General features: G+C 38.0%; 2 protein-coding genes across 3 annotated transcripts in view; one reads left to right on the plus strand and one right to left on the minus strand.

The window, feature by feature from the left end:
• The window catches only part of LOC126183474 (mucin-5AC-like), a 653,654-nt gene that overhangs the window by 275,222 nt on the left and 354,736 nt on the right, over window positions 1–23,696 (minus strand). The window lies entirely within an intron of this gene.
• LOC126183473 (zinc finger protein 135-like) overlaps window positions 1–23,696 on the plus strand; it is a 106,024-nt gene that overhangs the window by 1,451 nt on the left and 80,877 nt on the right. For both annotated transcript variants that reach the window (XM_049925490.1, XM_049925489.1), the window contains one exon: window positions 13,950–14,015. In XM_049925490.1, coding sequence (XP_049781447.1) covers window positions 13,950–14,015 — 66 coding nt within the window. The remainder of the gene's footprint in view (window positions 1–13,949; window positions 14,016–23,696) is intronic.

The following is a 23,696-nucleotide window of genomic DNA, read 5'->3' on the forward strand; positions in this document are numbered from 1 at the left end:
TTCATTTGCAAATTTAAGGCTTTCAAATCCTCAATACATTTGTGAAGCCTCTTTGTGGTGGAAAGTGAACAAAATACAACTATTTATGTCCATTCATTGGTTTGCAGTATTTTACAAGGTGAAAGTACAGTAGTGTTGACTGTAACATACCATTATTTCTGCAACAATTTAAATTCAGTATACTATCCCAATTATTTAATACAGGCTTCATCATTGATAGACAGCTGGTGAATGCATACATAGTATGTATTTCACCAAGTGATATGCAAAAATATGAACCTGCCGAATTGTACAAGTTACTAAGGCACTGTGACAGTCGCCATTAAATGTTATATTCACATGCTCAGCACTTTCGACATCTGTATTCTGTAGATCACCATATGGTGTGTGATGGAGAGCACATAATGTACCAGAATAATTTCCCCCTTCCTACTCCATTGCTGGTTGGTGGATACATGCAAATGAAACCTGTTGTACTCCTCTATGTTATCGTCAACATTATATTTTGTAGGAAATAGTGTATTTTTGACACATTTTGGAAGGTTGGTTCATAGAATTGTAACTGATGCTATCTGTGATGCAGAACATATTTCTTGTAATGTCTCACACTGCAGTTCATTGAGCATTTCGGTGACAATTACCTGCTAACTAAACAAACGTGTGACAGATGTTTTTCTTCTATAACATTAATCCAGCTTCATAAGTGTCCCAAACTGATAAACAGCACTCAAGAATTGGTCTAACAAGGTAAACTCTTTTTGTGCTTGGATAACACTTTTTTTGGGATTCTTGCAATAAATCTGAGTCTGTCACTTAACTACTCCATGGTTCAACTTGTGCAGTCATTCAACCTAAAATGACTCTCAGTAGAAATTCCTAAATGTTTGAAAGTTGTAACTGATTCCACTGACTGATTGCCGATCACATAGGAAAATGATATTGGATCTGTTCATGTATTTACATGCATTACATTATTTTTATTTATGTTTAGAGTTAACTGCTAATATTTACACCAGGCATTGACCATATGTAAATGTGTCTGCATTTTATAGCAAGTTTGTAGGAATGTAATCTCCTAATATACACATCATAGGGCTACGGACACTCTTATCCACCAGGTCAAGTATAATTGTGAACAGTAACAGTCTTACCACACTACCATGAGATATGCTAGGTATTACCTTTACTTCTCAAGATGCCCTCTCTGTTGAGATCGGTATAATGTGTTCTGTTTACAAAGAAGTCTTCAGTGTAATTACATAGTTGTTCTGATATTTTGTACAGGCGTAATTTGTTTGCTAGATGACAGTGCAGAACTGTATCTAAGCATTCCTGGAAGTAAAAAATCACAGCGTCAACCTGAGCTAGGGTCCATGGCATTTTGGATATCATGAGTGTTCAGAGTAAACTGGGATCTGATTGATTCATGCTTATGGAAACTATGTTGATTACCGCTTGAGGAGTTGCTTGGTGTTGAGAAATGTCATAAGATGTAAACAGAATAAATGTTAAATAATTCTGCAGGTAGTTATATGTTCCATGGATCATTTTGCATGATAGATTGTAATGGTGACAAGTCATTTTACATTCACATCACAAATTAATTTGTACATACAATTACATTCTCAACATTTCTGATTTTTTAATCTTTTTTACAAAAAGAAAAAGAGTTACAAATGTGAACTAGTAATTCCTACACCCCCCCCCCCCACCTTTTACACATTACAATAATGTAAATTCTTCTACAGAATAGGAGTTGTCAAGGAGAAACTTTCTCAGTTTTTACTTTGCTGTCTGTCGGACATTTCATATCGCTGGGTAAATGATAAAAAATGTTTGGTGCAGCATTGTGCACCCTTTTTTGTGCTAAATACAACCTTAATGTGAAGAAATGAATGTCATTTTTCTTTCTGGTATTGTAATTATGTACTGCATTGTTCCTCTTGAACTGTAGTGTACTATTTACAATAAGCTTTGTGAGGGAATATACATACTGTGAAAGAACATTCAAAATGCCCAGCTCCTTGAATTGATGTCTACAAGATGATCATGGGTGAGTGTCACATATTATTCTCACAGCACATTTTTGCGCACTGAAGACTTTCTTTTTTAAAGACGAGTTATCCCAGAACATCATTCTGTCTAACGTTACTGAATGAAAATATGCAAAATATGTCAACTTACAGATTTTTCTCTCCCAGAGATCTGCAATGATTCTGAGTGCAAGTGTGGCTGAACTAAGTTGTTTTAGGAGTTCCCAAATGTGTTGTTTCCAATTTAAATTCTCATCAATAAGGACCCCTAAGAATTTTGAAGTTTCCGCCATATTGATTATTTCCTCACCGTGTGTTACACTTATTGTTGGTGCAGTACCTCTTGATGTGCAGAACTGAATATGTTGGGTCTCTTTAGAATTGAGGGCAAGACAATTCACAGGAAACCAGTCAATGATGCTTTCAAGAACTTCGCTCACTATTTCTCCTGTGTATGTGCCTGTATGTATACTAGAAGTAATAGGCAGCCATGGTGGCTGACTAGTGGGATAAGGATATGTAGAACAAAGTGGGAATTATATCAAAATGATAGAAGTAGTCACAATCAAGCTACAGTAGTCCATTACAAACAGTATTGTAAGGTCTAGAACGAGATTTTCACTCTGCAGCTTCTGTTAAGTTTGGAAGGTAGGAGACGAGGTACTGGCAGAAGTAAATCTGTGAGGACGGGGCGTGAGTCGTACTTGGGTAGCTCAGTTGGTAGAGCACTTGCCCGCGAAAGGCAAAGGTCCCGAGTTCGAGTCTCGGTCGGGCACACAGTTTTAATCTGCCAGGAAGTTTCATATCAGCGCACACTCCGCTGCAGAGTGAAAATCTCATTCTGGAAACATCCCCCAGGCTGTGGCTAAGCCATGTCTCCGCAATATCCTTTCTTTCAGGAGTGCTAGTTCTGCAAGGTTCGCAGGAGAGCTTCTGTAAAGTTTGGAAGGTAGGAGACAAGGTACTGGCAGAAGTAAAGCTGTGAGTACCGAGCGTGAGTCGTGCTTCCGAAGCTCAGTTGGTAGAGCACTTGCCCGCGAAAGGCAAAGGTTCTGAGTTCGAGTCTCGGTCCGGCACACAGTTTAAATCTGCAGGAGGTTTTAGTATTGTAAGGTGCTTAAAAATGTTATTAGGAAGGCAAAGAGTATGTGGTACACAAATAGAATAGCTAATTCTCAGGATAAAATTAAAACCATATGGTCAGTTGTGAGGGAAGTGTCTGGTCAGCAGCACAAGGTCGACGATATAAAGTCAGTTATTAGTAAAACTGTTCCTGTTACTGATAAGTCAGGTAGACATATGTACATATTTAACATTCATTTTCTGAGCATTGCTTATGTCATCTATCTATTTATCTATCTATCTACATCTGAATCCTGTTCCAGCTACTGCCGGATCTGGGTGCTGACGAGTTCTCTCCATTTGGCTCTGTCCTCCCACCACTTTTCTTCCTCCATTTGCTGCCAGGTCACACCTCTCCTTTCTGCAGATATTCTCACTCCCATTTTCCACCGTGTTCTTGGGTGCCCTCTAGGTCTTTTTCCATCCATTTTTAGTTCTTCCATAATTTTGGGGTGTCTCTGCCCATGCATCCTCTTAACATGCCCATACCATCTTAATCTATTCCTTTTCAATTTCTTTTCTCATACTTTCTTGTTTAAGGTCCTTTCTAATTTCTGCATTCCTTTCTCTGTCCATTCTTGTTTTTCCCTTAACTGCTCTGAGAAATTTCATTTCTCCTGCTTGCAGTCTGCTCCAGTCCCTTTTTTGTCATTGTCCATGTTTCTCCACCATACGTGACAATAGGGAAGTAATAATTCTTACACATAAGGAGTTTTATCTTTTCTGAAACTTCCTTATTCCAAATCAGGTGTTTTATTGTTTGGTAGAAATTGCCTCCCTTCTGTAACCTCCTATTAATTTCATTGGTTATTCTTCCATCCCTAGATATTTCACTCTCTAAATAAGTGAAACTTTCTACCACTTGGAGTTTTATGTTTACTGTTTACTTATGTCATACGGTATTTTATTTTGGGGCAACTCTTCCCATTCTCAAAGGATATTTTTGGCTCAGAAGTGGACAATTCAGGCGATAAGTGGTGTAAGTTCATGAACCTCTTGTCGATCCCTGTTCACTAGTCTGGGTATTCTGAAACTGGCCTCTTAATGCATATATCCTGTACTGTCATTTCTTGTTAACAATATCAGAATTAGCAGCTTTCACTTAGTTAATACTAGACAGAACTCCAGTGTGCATTTGGCTCGCACTTCCTTAACTCTTGTGAAGAAAGGTGTGCTATATAGTGCTGCAGCTATTTTCAGTAAGCTATCACAAGAATTCAAAAATCTTAGCAGTAATCCATTTGCTTTCAAATTGAAACTGAAGAGTTTCCTCATGGATCACTCCTTCTATTCTGATGAATAGTTCCTCGAAAAATTGAGCTGATTGTTATGTTATATTGTTGATAACGTGTACTTGATCTTATGTCTTGACTTTTTTGGGTTCATCTAACATTTTATTTTATGTTGTGATTTCATGTACTGACATGTTTCCATGACCTTGGAGATTTACTCCTCAATTTGGTCCTACAGAACTAGATGTGCAAATAAATTTAAAAAAGGAAGATATGACTCCCTTGGTTGTTTATAGTCCAGAATTAACAACAAATATGCCAACAACACATTGCTGTGTTGCATGTGGTAATAGTCAGGCAGCCTATAAATTCCATGAAACTGAAGAGGATCTCATGCACCAAAGAAATGTATCAAAATCCACCTATAAATTGTAAGAAGTGTATTATGCTCTAAATATTTTACCTTGATGATGATGAGCACTGCCTGAGACAACAAATTTTAGTCTCCTTTGTACTGAAATTGGTTGACTGCAGCAACAGTTGACAGACCAAGCCTGGTTATTGTTTGTGTTTATTTTTCTTGTTGTTTGAGTTTTAACAGGGCCAGCTGCTCTTGCTAATGAATAAATTGTAGAATTATAAGCTCGAGCAGCCACTGAATAAACCTCAGGCACCCATTGCCAATTCAATATTTCCTTGTCGGTGGATGATTAGACTGAGAAATTATTATAAATTAACAAATACGTTTCCGTGACTCTTCCTAGTTACAGAAACTGTCTACGATGGAGCTTTATGTTTACTGTATTGTTTGATAAACACTAAAATGGACTGTTATATGATTCCTGCGGATGGTTGTGAGACAGTAAAAATGATGAATGTTATCAAAGAGTTGCCACTTGTAAATTCTTTTAGGTTCGTGAGTCATATTTGCAAGCAGATGTGTTCATGGATGGCTCCCAAATGAAGCTCTACTGACTAGGCTTAGAGGAGCAGCCCAAAACCCTCTGCATCGCTAGGCATTTAATGTTATGCTGCTGTGTGCATGCTACACATTTCTATGACATCCTTTCTCAGTGGGCTGTTTAAATATGGGGTTCCATAAAAATCTCAAGAAAGCCTTTCTTACAGACCTGCTAGTCTTCTAGGCAATTGTAAACACTTCTGAATAATAAAGAATAATAGGAAAAAATAGAAGACAAGCTTCAAGCTGACCTAGGAACATCTTCATATTGTTATATTGATCGAGTGTTGCCTCTGATTGGCAAGATTTCCGTGATTCAGCATGCAGTTTTAATCTGTCACCTAATTAAACTCATAAAGTTTTCCCACTGTCTAAGGAGGATTAATTTCTGTTGGAGTATTGGAGTATTATGTCCAGAGAATTTAAAGCTATTAAGTTTTCTACACTGTGTTGTTAAGTGACCTGAATCATCTATATACTGTCAGGAATCTGTGTTAGTTTGTTAGAGTGATAGCTGTTCTGAGACACAATGCTTAGTATTGATATTCAGTCTTCAAAGGGCTGTCAGGATTAGATTTTGTAGTAACAAGTATTGTGAAGAGTATTCACACTCGTACAGTAACAAATAGCAGCAGACACTTGATACAGAGAAATAACGTAGTTGTACAGCTGTACCATATCATATGTAAATTCAGCAACATCTCCATGACATCAACTCACCTTACCTATTTTATCCACATCTGCCTTATGAGATTTAGGATATGAGGGATGTCCATCTCGTTCTGTCTGCAGTTGCAGTTACTACCTCTATAATTTACATTCCCCTCTCCTGCATTGCCTCCTCTCTTTCTTTCTCCATTCTTTTCCTCGGCCATTCTCTTCTTATCTCGGCATGTAGCCTTCATTAAGTTTGACAGACAATCTTTCAACATTCACTAAATGTGTCCAGACCACTTGAGCCATAACTCTTGAATAGTCTGTCTGTATCTAACTTTTTGTTCACTACATGAAATTATCAGCTCAAGATCAATGTCAGGGTGTAGGTACATCTATACATATCTTGCTTTACCCTTTGATATCTTTCTATTGTTGAGGCTGTTCCATTTGACTACATTAAACAGAGGGCGTGCTACCCTTACTCTTTCCGTAATTTCTGTTTTTGTCTTACCATCTACACGAATGATAGAAACAAGTATTGAAATTTACAAACATGTTGTAATGACTTTCCTCCAACTATGGTATAATGCATTTTTTCCCTCTGGTTATAATCATGTTTTTGGTTTGTAAATTTACCACCAGTTCTTTCTCCTTCAACTTTTCCACACAGACATTGCTGCTGCATTGTATGATTTGTTCACAAAAGGCTACCATACTAGGTTGTCTGCGAAGCCCAAACTGTTCTTTAAACTACTTTAATCTGGCAATTTTTGATGGTCAGCCCTTTAATATGCTGCTATGTACCTTTGTTGCCCAGTGAAGGTATATTGCTAAAAGCAAGAAATCCAGGCTACAGCCTTACTGGATTCCTTGCCTCATAATTCACAAATTCTCTGGGTCCCTGTTCCTATGTTGTTCCTCTAATTTTTATACACTCTCCTAAAGGATCTATATAGATTTAAAAAACTCTGCTTTTGGGACCCTGTTAAATACCTGTTATAGGTCCAGTAATTGTTTTTTTCCAGTGGGAAGACAATCTACAAACCGAATCCCCTTCACATTCCAGAACACTGATGCCATGACCTTACCCGCCGAAGGAATTGTCTTTGCTTTCTTTGGTGGCAGAGAATCAGCATGTTTCCACTGCTTTGACTGTTGTTTTGTCTCTGGGATATAGTAGTGCACCCATGTTTCATCTGTAGTCACAAACTGGCATAAAAAATGTTGTTTGTTTCTCCTAAAATGGGCCAAACATTGTTCCGATATGTCCAAATAATTTTTTCGTTTCTAATTCTTCAACTCAGTTACTGCTGGAGTACTGCTTATTCTTCATGTTTTGTTGTGCCTGTTAATGTGTAGGTCTTGACTAATGTGGGGCCACTCTATCAAATGGGTCACCAGGGAACTAATGATTCTTTCATGAGCATGTGTGGCAAGCATGGGAACCTGAGCAGTTTTAATACTTCCTTCCTTGCTTGTGCTGCAGCCCCTTTGTTTTAATATTTCTGTATCTTTTTCTTACTGTTTCACATTTCAGACTGAAAGCCCCCAGCAGAATCTGTGTTAGAATAGGCCCATGCTAATGCTTGTCATAAGAGCTTACTAAATGGAGAACATCACTCGACATCCATCAGCACAACCCTTAGGAAATGCCTTACCTGAGGTATCACTCCCAACTTATTTAATACAATAATCTATGGCCTTCTTCATGTTTGGCTTCCACCATTTTGGGAATTTTACACAGGGGTAATCCATGTGGGAATGAACACCTTATATGTTGCAAACATTACCCACAATTAGTCATGTAAAATGCCTGGGCATTTATAAGTCAGTGCAGATGTCCAGGATAATTGCCTGGGCAAATGCTCAGAATTCATAAATGCTCAGGCATTTATGCATTTTAAAGATTAACTGATAAGCGGCACTTATAAAAAAATTTTAAGCTGATACTTTGTGTTGGAAAAGATATTTTGCAACACTGCTTCTTCAGTGTTTGGATAACCAAGTTGGAAAAACTGCTTGAGAGTTAGGGGAGAGTTATTAGGGGAAATAAATTGTACCATAAACATAATTCTTTACATCTTTAATGTGGTCATTTCTTGTAGTAGTACATAATTAAAAAAAAAAGAAAGAAAACAACACTCAAGTATGAAAGAAAGCTAGCTCGTTATGTAATATTTTTAGTTATACTCTGTTACTGCAAAAAAATTAAAAAGTTGTTCTCAATCACTGTACCTAACTCAAGTGCATTTTTCAAATTCTGAGGACTCTGGAAAGACCTGTTGATATGTTTTTCCATTTTGTTGGAATGCGACTGTTTGTATTCCTTAAAACAATATTTACAAGATACTCCTTTCCCATTTAAATTGAAAAAGTTCCAAACAGGTTCTTTTTTCTTAACCTTCTTGCAACTCTATTGTCTATAAAACTGTAACTAACACAAAGACGAGGTTATGTTGCTGCTCACTATGCCATATGGACATGAATGAATGTCAGTCAGTCAGACCAATGTTGCTAATTCCAAGTAAGTAAATAACCCTCAGAATTGCACAAATTACTTGAAATTATGAGCCACTCACTCAAAATTTCATCTAGTATCTATTGGTAATAATAGCAATAGCACTAATATTTACTTAGAATAACTGGAATTAGAGTGAAAAAAGGTATATATAATGATTTTAGTTAGAAATGTGTCACATACCAATTCAGATTACAGAATTCCAAGAATCATGGATTCTCTAGAAAGAGACTAGTATCTGAATCAAGCAATTCAAGCATCTTGTGCATTAATTCTTTATTATTAAATCTTTTTTATGCTAGTGTTCTCATTTTATCTTCACAACAGTGCAGCCATACAAAAGTAGATAAAGAGAGGAGCAGAATAGGAAACTAGAGTCTGTCTCAAATGTCACCACATCTGCCAATAATTTATTTATTTTATTTTTTTCTGAAAACAGTTTAACATTTAAGAATACATTAATACATTCAGTAATTTTTTTTGTCAATAATTGTTCTTCAATATTACTCAGAGATTTGAATTGGATTTAAAGAGTGTTACATTACAAAGCGATGTGCTAATGACAGTATATCAGTATATTTTGTACCAGCTTATCACTCTACAGCTGTTCAACGCTATGGGTATGAGTGTGGGCGGTCTGCGTGGGTGAGAGAGAGAGAGAGAGAGAGAGAGAGAGAGAGAGAGAGAGAGAGAGAATCATAGTAGGTGACAGTGAAAGTTACATGGCAAAGATCTTCAAGTGAAGAAAATGGCAAAACCAGAGAAAAGGAGAAGCTGTGAAAGAAAACATGTGCAATAAAGAACATGAAGCCCAGGAAAACCACAGCATGTGGTACAAGAAATAAAATAAAAGCCAACTGATGATGTGAAACTCCAGCAAAACATGTCTGGGAGATAGAGGAAAGGATGAAATTGTATTTTGCTCAGAGCGGACCACCTCCAAAAACAAAGCTGTTTGTAAGCAGATATGGGCAGAAGAGCTTAAACGTCAAGTATGATAATTAATTAACAAGGTTTAACTGATACTCCAAATTGCTTCACGGATTACTTCTCTTTTAGGCTGCACACATCAAGAGTGTTTTTTCGGTGTGTAAACATTTCTCTCCTGCTCATTATTAGTTTAGTCACATAATGGACTACAATAGTGTGTCATAACAAATAGATCTGATGCTGAAAAAGGTCATAGTTTATCCACCCTCTCCCACCCCCTCCCACCAAATCATACTCATTAACATGTGTGTTTAACTAGGATGGGCAGACTCATGGCCTTGTCATGCACCAATAAAACCTCAAATCAGTCAAATGAGCAAATAAAATTGCAATTAAAAAAGCTTGTATCAAAAAAACTGCCATTTTCCATTCAGGATGGCAGTCGTGTATGACATTGTGGGCTGTATTGTTTTGGCTGATTCCACCAACACATTGCAAAAACAAAATTGCAGTTATGTGTTGGAAAAACCAGCAAAAACGGGCCTAATGACATTTAGGAGAGGTATATAAATGATGTGTAACACAGTATGAGCAGTATTTTCAGTATGTTATTGTTGATGCTTTTGGACACAAGAAAGTGTCTTCCCTTTTGATAACTGTAGTGAAATTTTAAACAATTTACATGAGTTCTCTGTTGTGTGCAGCTGCTTACAGCATCCCTTAAATATGGGCTGATGCAAAATAATTTGTATAAAAATAAGAAAAATGTTTGATAACCATTGAGAACAGCATTAATGGTACGCTGCTGGACTTACTCACTTCACTTAAATGTCTTAAAATGGACTTTATTGAGGTCAAATTGAAGATACTTATGTATGATGAGAATTTTGGGCTTGTATACAGCACTAATGTGATGTATCCTTGAGCATCAAGGCAAATCTAATGGGTGTTCTGAAGGAACCTAAGAGTTGTGGCCAGGCACTGTCATCTGTATGATGATGCAGACATTTTGCAAAATTGTTGAGAAGGTGTTGTATTCTAGAATCGTATCTCACTTTAGTAACAATAATAGCCTCAGCAAATCACATTTTGGATTTCAGAAGAGTTGCTCTACAGAAAATGCCATTCACATGTTCACTCACAAAATTTTACAAGCATTAAGTAATACAATAGCACCAGTTGGTATGTTGTGTGATCTATCTAAGACATGTGACTCTGTAAATCACAGTACTCGCCTAGATAAAATGAAGTTTTATAAGATTGATGGTTTAGTCAACTAATGGATAATGTCATATCTAACTAAAAGAATGCACAAAGTTGTACTTAGTCATTAAAGCAATATAGTCTAGGGACATAATTCTGACTGGGGAAAAATCACACATGGGATTCCTCAGGGGTCAGTCTTAGATTCACTATTGTTTCTCATGTATGTAAATAATCTTTGGTCTAACACACAGCAAGCAGAATTAGTTCTTGCTGCAGATGACACTAGTATTGTTATCAATCCAAGCATACATACAAGTACATACACAGGAAAAATGGTTAGCAAAGTTCTTAAGTGTCATTGGTTTTCCACAAATCATCTCACCCTCAATTTTAAAGATACACAGTGTATTCAGTTCTGCACATCTAGTAATCACAGGATAAGTGTTGCACATGGCGTGGAAATAATAAATAGGATGAAAACTTCAGAATTCTTAGGTGTCCATATGGATGAGAATTTAAACTGGAAAAAGCACATTTTGGAACTCCTAAAACAACTTAGTTTAGCCACATCTACATTGAGAGTCATTGCAGATCCTGGGGAGAGAGAAATCGGTAAATTGACATTTTACATATTTTCCTTCAGTAATGTACATGGAATAACTCACCTTTAAGAAGGAAACTCTTCATTGTTCAAAAACGTACTATAAGAATGATACACTGATCAGCCAGAACATTATGAACATTGATATAAACCCATCAAGGCGATAGCAGCATCGCCTGCTGAGGAATGGCTGCTAGTCAAACATACGCAAGGGCATGTAGTATCAGTGAGAGTGCTTTCCATGTGTAGAATGAGGAGGAGACACGATTTATCTGAATCTGACCAAGGGCAGATTGTGATTGCCCAGAGGCTCAGTATGAGCATTTTGGAAACTGCACAACTTATCGAGTGTTTAAGAAGTGCTGTGGTGAGTGTCTTCAACACGTGGCGAAATGAAGGTGAAACCATGTGTAGACGTCGATGGGTTGGGGGTCACGTCTCATTACAGATGTCAGACGTCATAGGCTGGTCAGACTGGTAAAACAGGATGGGTGGCAAACTGTGGTGGAGCTAACATCAGGCTTTAATGCTGAGAAGAGTACAATCGTGTCTGAACAGACAATGAACTGAACACCCCTAACAGTAGGCCTCCACCGCTAGTGACCCATGCATATGCCAATGTTAACACCACGACATCAGCAACTATGACTGAAATGGGCACATGACCACCCGCACTGGATGTTGGCACACTGGCAGTGTGTTGCATGGTCTGATGAACTCCAATACATTCTTCATCATGCTGATGGGAGGGCGCAGATATGTTGTCGTCCAGGAGAACAGCTTCTTGACACCTGTATCGTGGGATGGAGACAAGCTGGCGGTGGCTCCATTATGCTCTGGGGAACATTTGTGTGGGCATCCATAGGTCCAGTGGAGCTCGTGCAAGACACCTTGACGATGACCAAGGAGTATCGTACACTGGTTGCAGACTACTTACACTCCTTCATGATGACCATGTTCCTGACACCAATAGCATTTTTCAGTAAGATAATGTGCCATGTTACAAGACCAAGAGTATGATGGAGTTGTTTAGGAACACAGGGGCAAGTTCCAGTTGATGTGCTGCCTCCTCCACCTCCCCAGATCTGAGATGTGATTGAACATGGCATCAGAGCTCATTGTGCCCCTTCTCAGAATTTACGGGAATTAGGTGACTTGGGTGTGCAGATGTGGTGCCAACTCCCTCCAGCAACTCTACCAAGGCCTCGTTGCTTCCCTGCCATGCCACTTCACAACTGTTATCCATGCAAAATGTGCACATACCAGCTATTAGGTAAGTGGTCATAATGTTCTGGCTGATCAGTGTATGCGGTGCTCACCCATGCCCGTCATGTATACATGAAAAACTTTTATAACCCTCATTTAGGGACAACAGAGTTTGTTGAACGCAAATAGCTTCTGTAACAACATTGTGTATTAGTCTACGAATCAAACAGTAATAGTTCTTGGATTGGAGGCACAATATAAATTAACATGAGACAGTTCCTAATCAAGATCAGTATGTCCAAGCATCACCTAGCAAAGAGCTGTATGTTTAGTAGTCAAAGTGAAATTAATCCTTGTGGCAACCACAAGTTGATAATTTGTAGCAGCATGTATACAGTAAACAGTAATGGCATTCAAAGAGTCCACTGGTAGAAACAAGTCGGATAACAGCATCTGAAGAAGAGACCGCCACCGGGCGGCCTTATATTTGTACACTATGAAAGTTCACATGACCAACTTGCGATAGACAAGTTTGTGTTATGCTGCAGCCCTCTGGACATGAGCAATGTTATACATGTCAATTCATCCATGTCTTTGATTTGCACATCCAGCAGGGTTAATGAGGAAACCACTTAACTAAAGCTACTGAACAGTCTGTGCAAAATGACTAGTTCCAGCTAAACTTTAAAACTACTTCAGTGGTACTTACCATAAGATTGCTAAAAATTTCAGAAGTTTCATTTTAACTGCTTTCCAAAATCATCAGTGACAGAGCGCAGTAAAATACTGAAAGGATATGTAGATTTGCCTTCCACCTTTTTGGTATTTATCAGTAGGGTATGCAAATGTTTGGCTCTTGTTGTACACTTTCTAGTCATGTCCCAATAAATACTTAACCACCCCCCCCCTCCCCCTCCTCTTTCCTCTTCCTACTGCTTCTTCCCACCTCTTTAAGCAGTTCCAAAGTGAGAAGAAAAAAATAATCAAAGAAAGACATTAGAAAGAAGTACTTGTTTACAAAAATTTTATTTCCTTAGGTTTATTAATATGATAAAATGTAAATAAAGCATGTTAAAGGAAAACAACTGGCAAGTCAGTCATAGTTGTTATACTAGTTAAGCACAGTTAACAGTTGTGTATAGCTATGCCTCCATTAAGTGAAAAGTGCATCTCATTTTTCCACAAATTATTTCACAGCCAGTCAGCATTATTTTCCATATGTTAGATGAGTAAGTCTGTTTAAATGATGATGAGCATCTTATTAGGACAGAAAAGATGCTCACTAATAAGAAAAAAATCTCTGTTGTTTACCTGCATTTCTCTCTGTTTCATTGTGCATTAACAACACTTTTCAAGTAACTATTTTTTCACATTTTTGTTACCCTTTTATTACATTGTTTATTGATAGGTAATTATTCTCTTTATTCAGTTTTTTTAATTTATTTTAAACTGCAATTTGTTGTACCTTTTATTAATTTAATAGGAGAGCTCTTCTGATGAACTTCCTGAGAAAGAGCCACCATCACCTGCTTGGAAAGAGGACATGCAGGTAAATATTTACCATATTTCAATATAGGTGAAGAGTGATATTATTTATTGAGCTATTTAATTTTGCTTACAGTTATAGTTTTGTTCAATTTGGGTGGATGATCACTGCTTTGTGGAAGAATCAGTCAAATGGTTGTGTCACAGTTACCTTTAAAGGGAGTAACTCTGGTTTAAGCGTGTAATGCTAACAGCTCTAGGCACACAGGGAATTCTCTCAATTTTATTGTAAACGATGGTGATAAAGTCATACAACGTGATGATGCATGCAACAATTAAGACAGTTTGATGTTTGGGAAGTATGTAGATTTCCTTCGTACGGAATTTTTGTCTTTCCATACCATGTTGCAGGCTGTGATCGTGTCTTATCACAGTTCAGAATAGCTTCAACATGCATGGTTTAACTACTTTCACTAGGTACACCAAAATCTTGTTTTCCTACATACTCTTTTATATTCAAGATGGAGGGCTGATAAAAGCTTTATAAACGTGGTGCATAAGGAAAAGATGATTCCATCGTTTGGAACTACAGATAAAATGAAGAAACTGAAGAGAGTTAGATACATAATAGAAAGGAAGCAAAGTCACTCAGAATCAGGATTATGAAACTCATATATCCAGTAGCCCCAGAGAAGGTTGAGGTAGCACTGGTCAAGTTAATGGAAGGGAAAAGACGTTGGTCTGATATCATCTGTGCAGAAATTCTGCAACAAGCCAAGAACCTCAGAATATAAGTCCTACAGGTCTATTTGCCTTATAAGTATACTGTCAGATGTCCAGGAGCTTCTCCTCTCTGACCAGCTCTAGGCACACAGGGAGCTTCATGGACTTGGCCATTGTCAGTTTTGTTTCATGCAATATCAATTAATAAAGGCCATAAATTAAGCACATGACATAGTACATAAAACCACTCAAAAATACGTAATGGTAATTGTCATTGACATCACAGGCACCTTTGCGAGTGGCCTAAGTTATTCATGTGTCTGAGAAAGGTACAGGTAACTGCGACACATTATCATCTGTGGTGGCTCATGAGTATAGATTCTGGGTGTTCACAAGTTTTGAGATTCAGATAAATATGAGAGTGTGAAATTAATAGCATCTGCTGTAAAACAATTATGTTCATCAACATATTTATACATCTACAGCCATTGCCAATAATAATAATAATAACAATAATAATATCCGTAACTTATCTGAGGAAAGAAAGAATTGTTTTTGTGGAATTTTGTTGTTTTGTACATAATAAAGTGCAGTTTATGACAAGAACGAAATAGCGTTTAAACTTTAGGTACTGCCTGTTTCAATTTGTGCGTAAGTGGGAATTTTCATGCTTTTTAAAATTTCTATTTTTGGTATGTGTAGAAGATCCCTGACACATGTATTAGTTAAAAAATTAACTTCCGGCAGAAAATCGGGTATTTTTGTGTTGCACTCGCACAACAACTTATGCTTATTATACAAATCTTTGTTAAATGTTATAGTCAAACTCATGTGATTTTGTCACTTTGTCAGTCAACAGATCTAGTATGGAAAGCCCTCATACATTTGTGGCTAACTTTTTCTAGTTATTTTCTTTTCTGTTAGCACTTAAAACAGTTTCAACAGAGTTCCTCTTGACACTGCCGACAAAAGCCAATTCCTACACAGTAAATAACCAACTCCAAATACAAACTGCTGTTTGTGGAAATTATTAAAGTCAAGAAGTACTGTCTACCAATGTTGGCACTTGGCGAGAATGTAAATAAGGCACTGAGAACCACAAGGACCAAAAGCACACCATCTTCGATCCCACTTGAAGTGAATATCAGAGAAACCAGTGAGACTGCTTTTTGTAAAAGTTCACATGCACAGTGTGGGCCTAGAGTACAGATAAACATGACCCACCATAATACCAACAGATGTCAGAAACATGAATAAGTGCTGCAGTCTCACAATCAATGATGGTGTGCTTTATGGTTCTTAGTGCTGCAAGCTGATTACTGCATGATAAAATCCAAAGCTAATATACTATATCTCATTCAGAACCCCACAAAATAGGTTTTTCTATCAATATAACTATACCATATACTGATATCCAATCTAATTTTATTACATATTGAGTGAACTGGCATATCCGTTGAGTGTGCTACCATCAACTGAGATTTATGGCAATCAAAAGGGGATAAAAGTCTGCTGCAGTGTGCTACCACCTGGTGGCATTGACGTAAACTTGTAGTTGAGTGATAAGGGCTAGCTGTGCACACCGTGAACCATGCGCATTGTTTATCAAAGTTGTATGTATTTGGCCTGTAAGGCACTTACATCATGCCAGTTGTGTATGTGCAAAAGCTCCTTAAAAGATGCACAGCTGAAGGTGTGCTCATGACCCTGATGCCAAGTTTCATGGAGCTAGAGGATAGCAGTGAAGTATAGCACAGTAGATTTAATGCCATGTATTTCAGGTTACCACATCTACATTATGTTTAACAGTATTCAAAGAAAAATAATCAATAAATATGCAAAGTGTCAAAACCTGGGGTGTTCATGTGCTCTTGTGCTCTTACACAACAGCTGCCACTGATTATCATAGCTTCGAAGATTACTGCCGAGGGCAAGTGGAGGAGTAATCTGTGGGAAATTGGAAAGTGATGGATATATCTCATGATAGACACTCCTCCCCCCACACTTTGATAGATGGGAACACTAGTGTAGCTGGTGTATCTTTGTGTATGGTGAAAATTCTGTAGTAGTGGTTTTTGTGAACTTAGTAGCCACTTTTAAGAATAAAAGCCTGTGTAGTGTGCTGCAGCAGATGAGGAAGTGGTGTGATGGAATGAAACTGACAATTGCAGCACATAAAAGTAGCTACATTTTGCTTAAAGAAAGACTACATAGGTCATTGTCACTTTTTACAAAGAGTGTAAATGATGTTCTTTGCTAAGTCATAGATGCTGAATTCATGCTCACTTTTCTTGTGAAATGCTACTCTCTACATACTGAAATCCTCGAAAATGCTACATATTGGTTATTCTCCTGTGGCTTAATTTAAACAGTCTGCAGATTTAATAGTTGAAAGTAATTGAAGTATGTAAAGGAATTACCATGCATGACCCTCAGTTCAGAAATCTACCTCCAGGAAAAGAAAGAGGTTTGACAGCACTGCTGATGAGTTGGACTTGAACACACAGAATCACTTTTTTTTTTCATCTCATCAGTGAGAATGCTGAATTTTATATAAAGGGACTTCTTGTTCTAAATTAAAGTTTGCATTTTGTTTTAATTTAGAATAAGGAAAGCTTCTTACTCTGTAAATAGCACAAATTCTTTTTGTTATATCTGTGCAGAGTTAACATTGCAGTTACAAAACGGAAGCTTAATCCTTTTGTAAATAAGTGCTACAAACTTTATTTTGGGCATACGGTTGGTGACCAGGACAAGAACATATGCTGTTTGTTATGTCTGATAGCCTGAAAGGGCAGTTAAGAGGATCATGTTACATGCCTTGTGCTGCTCCCAGAATTTGGAAGGAATAAATGGGCCACACAATGTTTATTATTTTTTCAGACAAAAATATATGGAACTACCCCCAAAAATGTAGAAAACTCTGCAGAATCCCAATTTTCCACCAGCTATTAGGCCTTGTTCGTCACAGTGAAGAATTGCCAATGCAGGTGCATCAAGGGAATGTTATAGCAAGTGAAGACTGCAGAGGAGATATGCAAGTGGACCATACATTCCAACACAACTGTGAATCAAATGAGGCACACATTTTGTCTTAAGGGGTCTCAATGATCTTGTCATTTTGCCAGATACATATACTGATAGACCAAAGCATAATGGAAGGTTTATCTGCCTTTGAAACACAGTACAACATCAAGTCTGCATGGCATGTCTTCATCAAGTCCTTTGTATGTTTCTGGAGGTATGTGGCACCAGGTGACTATAGACAGGTCACACACTTCCTGTGAATTATGGGCCAGTAGTTTGTGGGCACTGAACTGGTGCTGATTGTGTCCCAGATGTGTTCCATTAGATTCTGATCAGGTTAATTTAGTGGCCAAGACGTCAACATGAGTTCACTATCATGGTGTCCAAACCACTGAGGCACAATTATGGCCTTGTGACTGACATTTATTCTGCAAGCAGGGACAAGAAGTGTGGAGAGATTCAGGTGATCCTCAGTAATATTCATCTACTCCACAAATATGATGGTGCATTCAGTTACTACTGCAGGCCAGGTGAATTTCCCCCATGCCCCCACGAGCCTGTGTCCATGACATGTTTTGAGCAGCTGTTCACCTGGATGATGATGTATCTGTAAACTGCCATCAACTTAGTAAAACAAGAAACGTGATTTATCTGACCAGGTGACACGTTTCCATTGATCCACGGTCCAGTCTTGATGATCCCATGGCCAATGCAATCATCATGGATGATTTTGTTAGGTCAGCACGGGGAACACACAGCAGTTGTCTGAGCCCCATGTTCAACAATGTGTGGTCAGTGCGCCTATGTCAGTGGATTTCCTGTTGTTTTTTTTTTTACCGTGTTACATGTCTCCAACACCAACTGGCAGCATTCAATCTTGTGGTGCACAGTGGTCATAATGGTGTGGCTCATCAGTTAATAGTACAAAGGCTGCTGTAAGCATTTAAAAAAAAAAAAAAAAAAAAGTGAAAATTGAGGCCAGTACAGAAACTTTGAAGTTGATCTGGATTCAGGGGTGAACTATCTTCCAGAATTGGTGTCTGTTGTTCATATAGCTGAAACCAAGATTTATTTGTTGACCGGTGTTATTAAATTATTCACATCTAGGAAGATGACTAGCAGATAGCTGGATGTGTAAATTGATAAGAAACTTAGGTGTAGCATCACATATCAGCAATAGTTGATAAGTCTTTCAAAATTAGGCATAAAATAATAAGAACAGTAACTTCTAATTTCTGGCTATCACCATCTGCCATGTTAGCATACAACAGTACCACTTTCACAACAGTATTCAGCTTTGGAGCCAATACATAGGCGGTATAGTGTGACATAGAAGAACTGTATGTTAAGGACAGAGGGGAGTACTAGTGAGACTATTTGTGGCATTCCAAACTACTCCATTAGAGTCATCAGTTCGTGGTAGATACCCAGTACAAATCACTATTAGGTAAAATGTTGCTTTATGCTGACTAAGCAATGTAAATACAGAAAACTGGCTGAAATAACTGTTGTTAGGGTCACGAATAAAGGCCACTTAAAAAATTAGATAACAGGGTCAATGGGACAACACTGGTAAGGGTATACGAGTTTATTCTCTCATCTCAAATATGTAGGGAAGCTTGAAAATACACCTTGTCAATCCGAATTGGGGCATGGTGCATCTTTTTATAGGACACGATTCTTACCCCACTCTTCTTAACTGAGTCAAGCTGAGGCAGAGAGGCATCTCCAAGTGTGGAGATTAAGGAGCTAGAAAAAACATTGTCTTCCACTGCATGTTATGTAACACCTTTAGAGAGATCATTCCACCTGCATCCAATCTATCAACAGCTGTAAGAGATCCTGAAAAGTGGCATATAATTAAGAATGGAGCCAAGAAAATTTCAAACTAACTGCTAGTATAATATAAGGAAAGGTGTCACTGTGCTTTTCCAGCTTGCTGTGGGTGCAAATTAGGGAGTAGGACCCTGCAGAGTTTGTGAGTGAAGAGGGAGCATCAGGTAGTGAAAGTGTAATGATCAGTGACAGTATTATAATATGTAACTCATATCTCCATAGTTAGAAACCCTTGCTCACCAACACTTATATTTACAGTGCTATCTCAGAAGTGTTGTTCATATATCTGGTACAGGTCAAACATATGATAATTACTGCCATTGGATTAGTATTATAGCTATAATAATAGGATCTATAGGATATCTTCAATGTAAAATGCAGTTTTAACTTTTATAATGTAGGATAATATTCTTTGATTAGTACTAACAACGGCTTTATGCAACTATCCTTGGGGTTTAGACTCTATACATTGCAAGGCCATAACCACTGGCAGGTGCAATGGGATCTTGACCCATCTCTCTTCCTATTTTCTATTCTCTGTTTTCTCTCACTGCCATTTATTTGGATTTCTTCTGTTTATTAGATTAAGCTGTACAGATCACTATTAAAACTGTTATCTTTCCTATTATTATTCTACTTTCAAACCACATTGTGTATGTTAATTGTGACCGAATGTCATAATTGTACATGATTGTATTATTGTAACTATGATTGTTAGTTGTGGCATTAATTGAAATATGTGGTCCGCCGTAGTTTCTAGACAGTTGCCAATAAAGTTCATGCAGCTGAAAGTAAATGAATCTTTGCTTTTTCTATAAAACCCTTAAGAAATGGATATGGAAAGAATAAGAGCTTCTGAAGATAGATAAATATTGGGGATATCTTGTTCGTTAATCACAAGGTATCCTGCGTTGTTATTCTGCCCAAATTTTGTAACCAAATACCTCTGGAACTTACTATGACTCATGCTGATGGTATGTCTTTTACTCTTTGATTATTTTGATCTGGAACAATCACACTTCTGCAGTGATGCAAATAATAGCTCCCATCATGTGAAAAGTGTTGTGCCCTTCAAGTGTCTCACATTAAAATCATCCTTGTCATACAGAAATTGAGAGAAGTTTGTCTATAAACTTTCAGACGTAAACTTATGCTAGGTGATGACTCAGAATATAAAGTTTCATTATGTGTGAAACAAAATTCATCAATCAACTAGCAGGAGTCGTATTTTTGTAGATTTATAATGTCAGGCCTACCTACAGTGTTGGTATAGACATCACATCACTCATAATATTACATACGGTAAAAATTAACTTTTACCTGTGTGTTAATGTCACCTCACTATTCTTCAGTACAACAGCAGCAGTGAAAGTTTTGTATCCCCTGCAGCCATTGATGAGGAAATGAACATGCTCACTGTCATAGTAACTAAAAGGAGTTGATTCTTGCTAGCAGCGGATAGCCCTGCACTTGCTGAGACCACTACATGACGAGGCAGACCACTATATAACAGGACCACATGGTGTGAGATAGATGGTGCCTTTCACTATTTAAGTATGGCATTAGCCACAAGAAGTCAGTTTGTTGTGTTCTATTAAGCTGTTCATTTTGCTGAGTTTATTGTATGGTGGATCAACTTTGGTATTGTATTTGGATTTGTCTCTGGGTTGTTGTTTTGGACTGTTCTTGTGAGCTATTATGCCTTGGCTATTTGCACACTTCTACTACGTACTAGAACCACACTTTGGCTTTATCAAACTTTCTGCTTAAGCATGAGATTGTGAAGTTAATGGCAGCTTCACTGCATTTCTCTGTATTGTATGCTCAAACAATGTATATGTGCATCCGTAGAGATACAAAAGTGATGATGAGGAAATACTCGTTAGGTACTGCGAACGGCTGAAAGCAAGGGGAAACTACAGCCGTAATTTTTCCCGAGGACATGCAGCTCTACTGTATGATTAAATGATGATGGCGTCCTCTTGGGTAAAATATTCCGGAGGTAAAATAGTCCCCCATTCGGATCTCCGGGCGGGGACTACTCAAGAGGACGTCCTTATCAGGAGAAAGAAAACTGGCGTTCTACGGATCGGAGCGTGGAATGTCAGATCACTTAATCGGGCAGGTAGGTTAGAAAATTTAAAAAGGGAGATGGATAGGTTAAAGTTAGATATAGTGGGAATTAGTGAAGTTCGGTGGCAGGAGGAACGAGACTTTTGGTCAGGTGATTACAGGGTTATAAATACAAAATCAAATAGGGGTAATGCAGGAGTAGGTTTAATAATGAATAAAAAAATAGGAATGCGGGTTAGCTACTACAAACAGCATAGTGAACGCATTATTGTGGCCAAGATAGACACAAAGCCCATGCCTACTACAGTAGTACAAGTTTATATGCCAACTAGCTCTGCAGATGATGAAGAAATAGATGAAATGTATGACGAGATAAAAGAAATTATTCAGGTAGTGAAGGGAGACGAAAATTTAATAGTGATGGGTGACTGGAATTCGTCAGTAGGAAAAGGGAGAGAAGGAAACATAGTAGGTGAATATGGATTGGGGGGAAGGAATGAAAGAGGAAGCCGCCTTGTAGAATTTTGCACAGAGCATAACTTAATCATAGCTAACACTTGGTTCAAGAATCATGAAAGGAGGCTGTATACATGGAAGAAGCCTGGAGATACTGAGAGGTTTCAGATAGATTATATAATGGTAAGACAGAGATTTAGGAACCAGGTTTTAAATTGTAAGACATTTCCTGGGGCAGATGTAGATTCTGACCACAATCTATTGGTTATGAACTGCAGATTGAAACTGAAGAAACTGCAAAAAGGTGGGAATTTAAGGAGATGGGACCTGGATAAACTGAAAGAACCAGAGGTTGTAGAGAGTTTCAGGGAGAGCATTAGGGAACAATTGACAGGAATGGGGGAAAGAAATACAGTAGAAGAAGAATGGGTAGCTCTGAGGGATGAAGTGGTGAAGGCAGCAGACGATCAAGTAGGTAAAAAGACGCGGGCTAATAGAAATCCTTGGGTAACAGAAGAAATATTGAATTTAATTGATGAAAGGAGAAAATATAAAAATGCAGTAAATGAAGCAGGCAAAAAGGAATACAAACGTCTCAAAAATGAGATCGACAGGAAGTGCAAAATGGCTAAGCAGGGATGGCTAGAGGACAAATGTAAGGATGTAGAGGCTTGTCTCACTAGGGGTAAGATAGATACTGCCTACAGGAAAATTAGAGACCTTTGGAGAGAAGAGAACCACTGGTATGAATATCAAGAGCTCAGATGGCAACCCAGTTCTAAGCAAAGAAGGGAAAGCAGAAAGGTGGAAGGAGTATATAGAGGGTTTATACAAGGGCGATGTACTTGAGGACAATATTATGGAAATGGAAGAGGATGTAGATAAAGATGAAATGGGAGATAAGATACTGCGTGAAGAGTTTGACAGAGCACTGAAAGACCTGAGTCAAAACAAGGCCCCGGGAGTAGACAACATTCCATTAGAACTACTGATGGCCTCAGGAGAGCCAGTCGTGACAAAACTTTACCATCTGGTGAGCACGATGTATGAGACAGGCGAAATACCCTCAGACTTTAAGAAGAATATAATAATTCCAATCCCAAAGAAAGCAGGTGTTGACAGATGTGAAAGTTACCGAACTATCAGTTTAATAAGTCACAGCTGCAAAATACTAACGCGAATTCTTTACAGACGAATGGAAAAACTGGTAGAAGCCGACCTCGGGGAAGATCAGTTTGGATTCCGTAGAAATGTTGGAACACGTGAGGCAATACTGACCTTACGACTTATCTTGGAAGAAAGATTAAGAAAAGGCAAACCTACGTTTCTAGCATTTGTAGACTTAGAGAAAGCTTTTGACAATGTTGACTGGAATACTCTCTTTCAAATAGTGAAGGTGGCAGGGGTAAAATACAGGGAGCGAAAGGCTATTTACAATTTGTACAGAAACTAGATGGCAGTTATAAGTGTCGAGGGGCATGAAAGGGAAGCAGTGGTTGGGAAAGGAGTAAGACAGGGTTGTAGCCTCACCCCGATGTTATTCAATCTGTATATTGAGCAAGCAGTAAAGGAAACAAAAGAAAAGTTTGGAGTAGGTATTAAAATTCATGGAGAAGAAGTAAAAACTTTG

Source organism: Schistocerca cancellata, chromosome 4 (assembly GCF_023864275.1).
Source record: "Schistocerca cancellata isolate TAMUIC-IGC-003103 chromosome 4, iqSchCanc2.1, whole genome shotgun sequence".
NCBI lineage: Eukaryota > Metazoa > Arthropoda > Insecta > Orthoptera > Acrididae > Schistocerca > Schistocerca cancellata.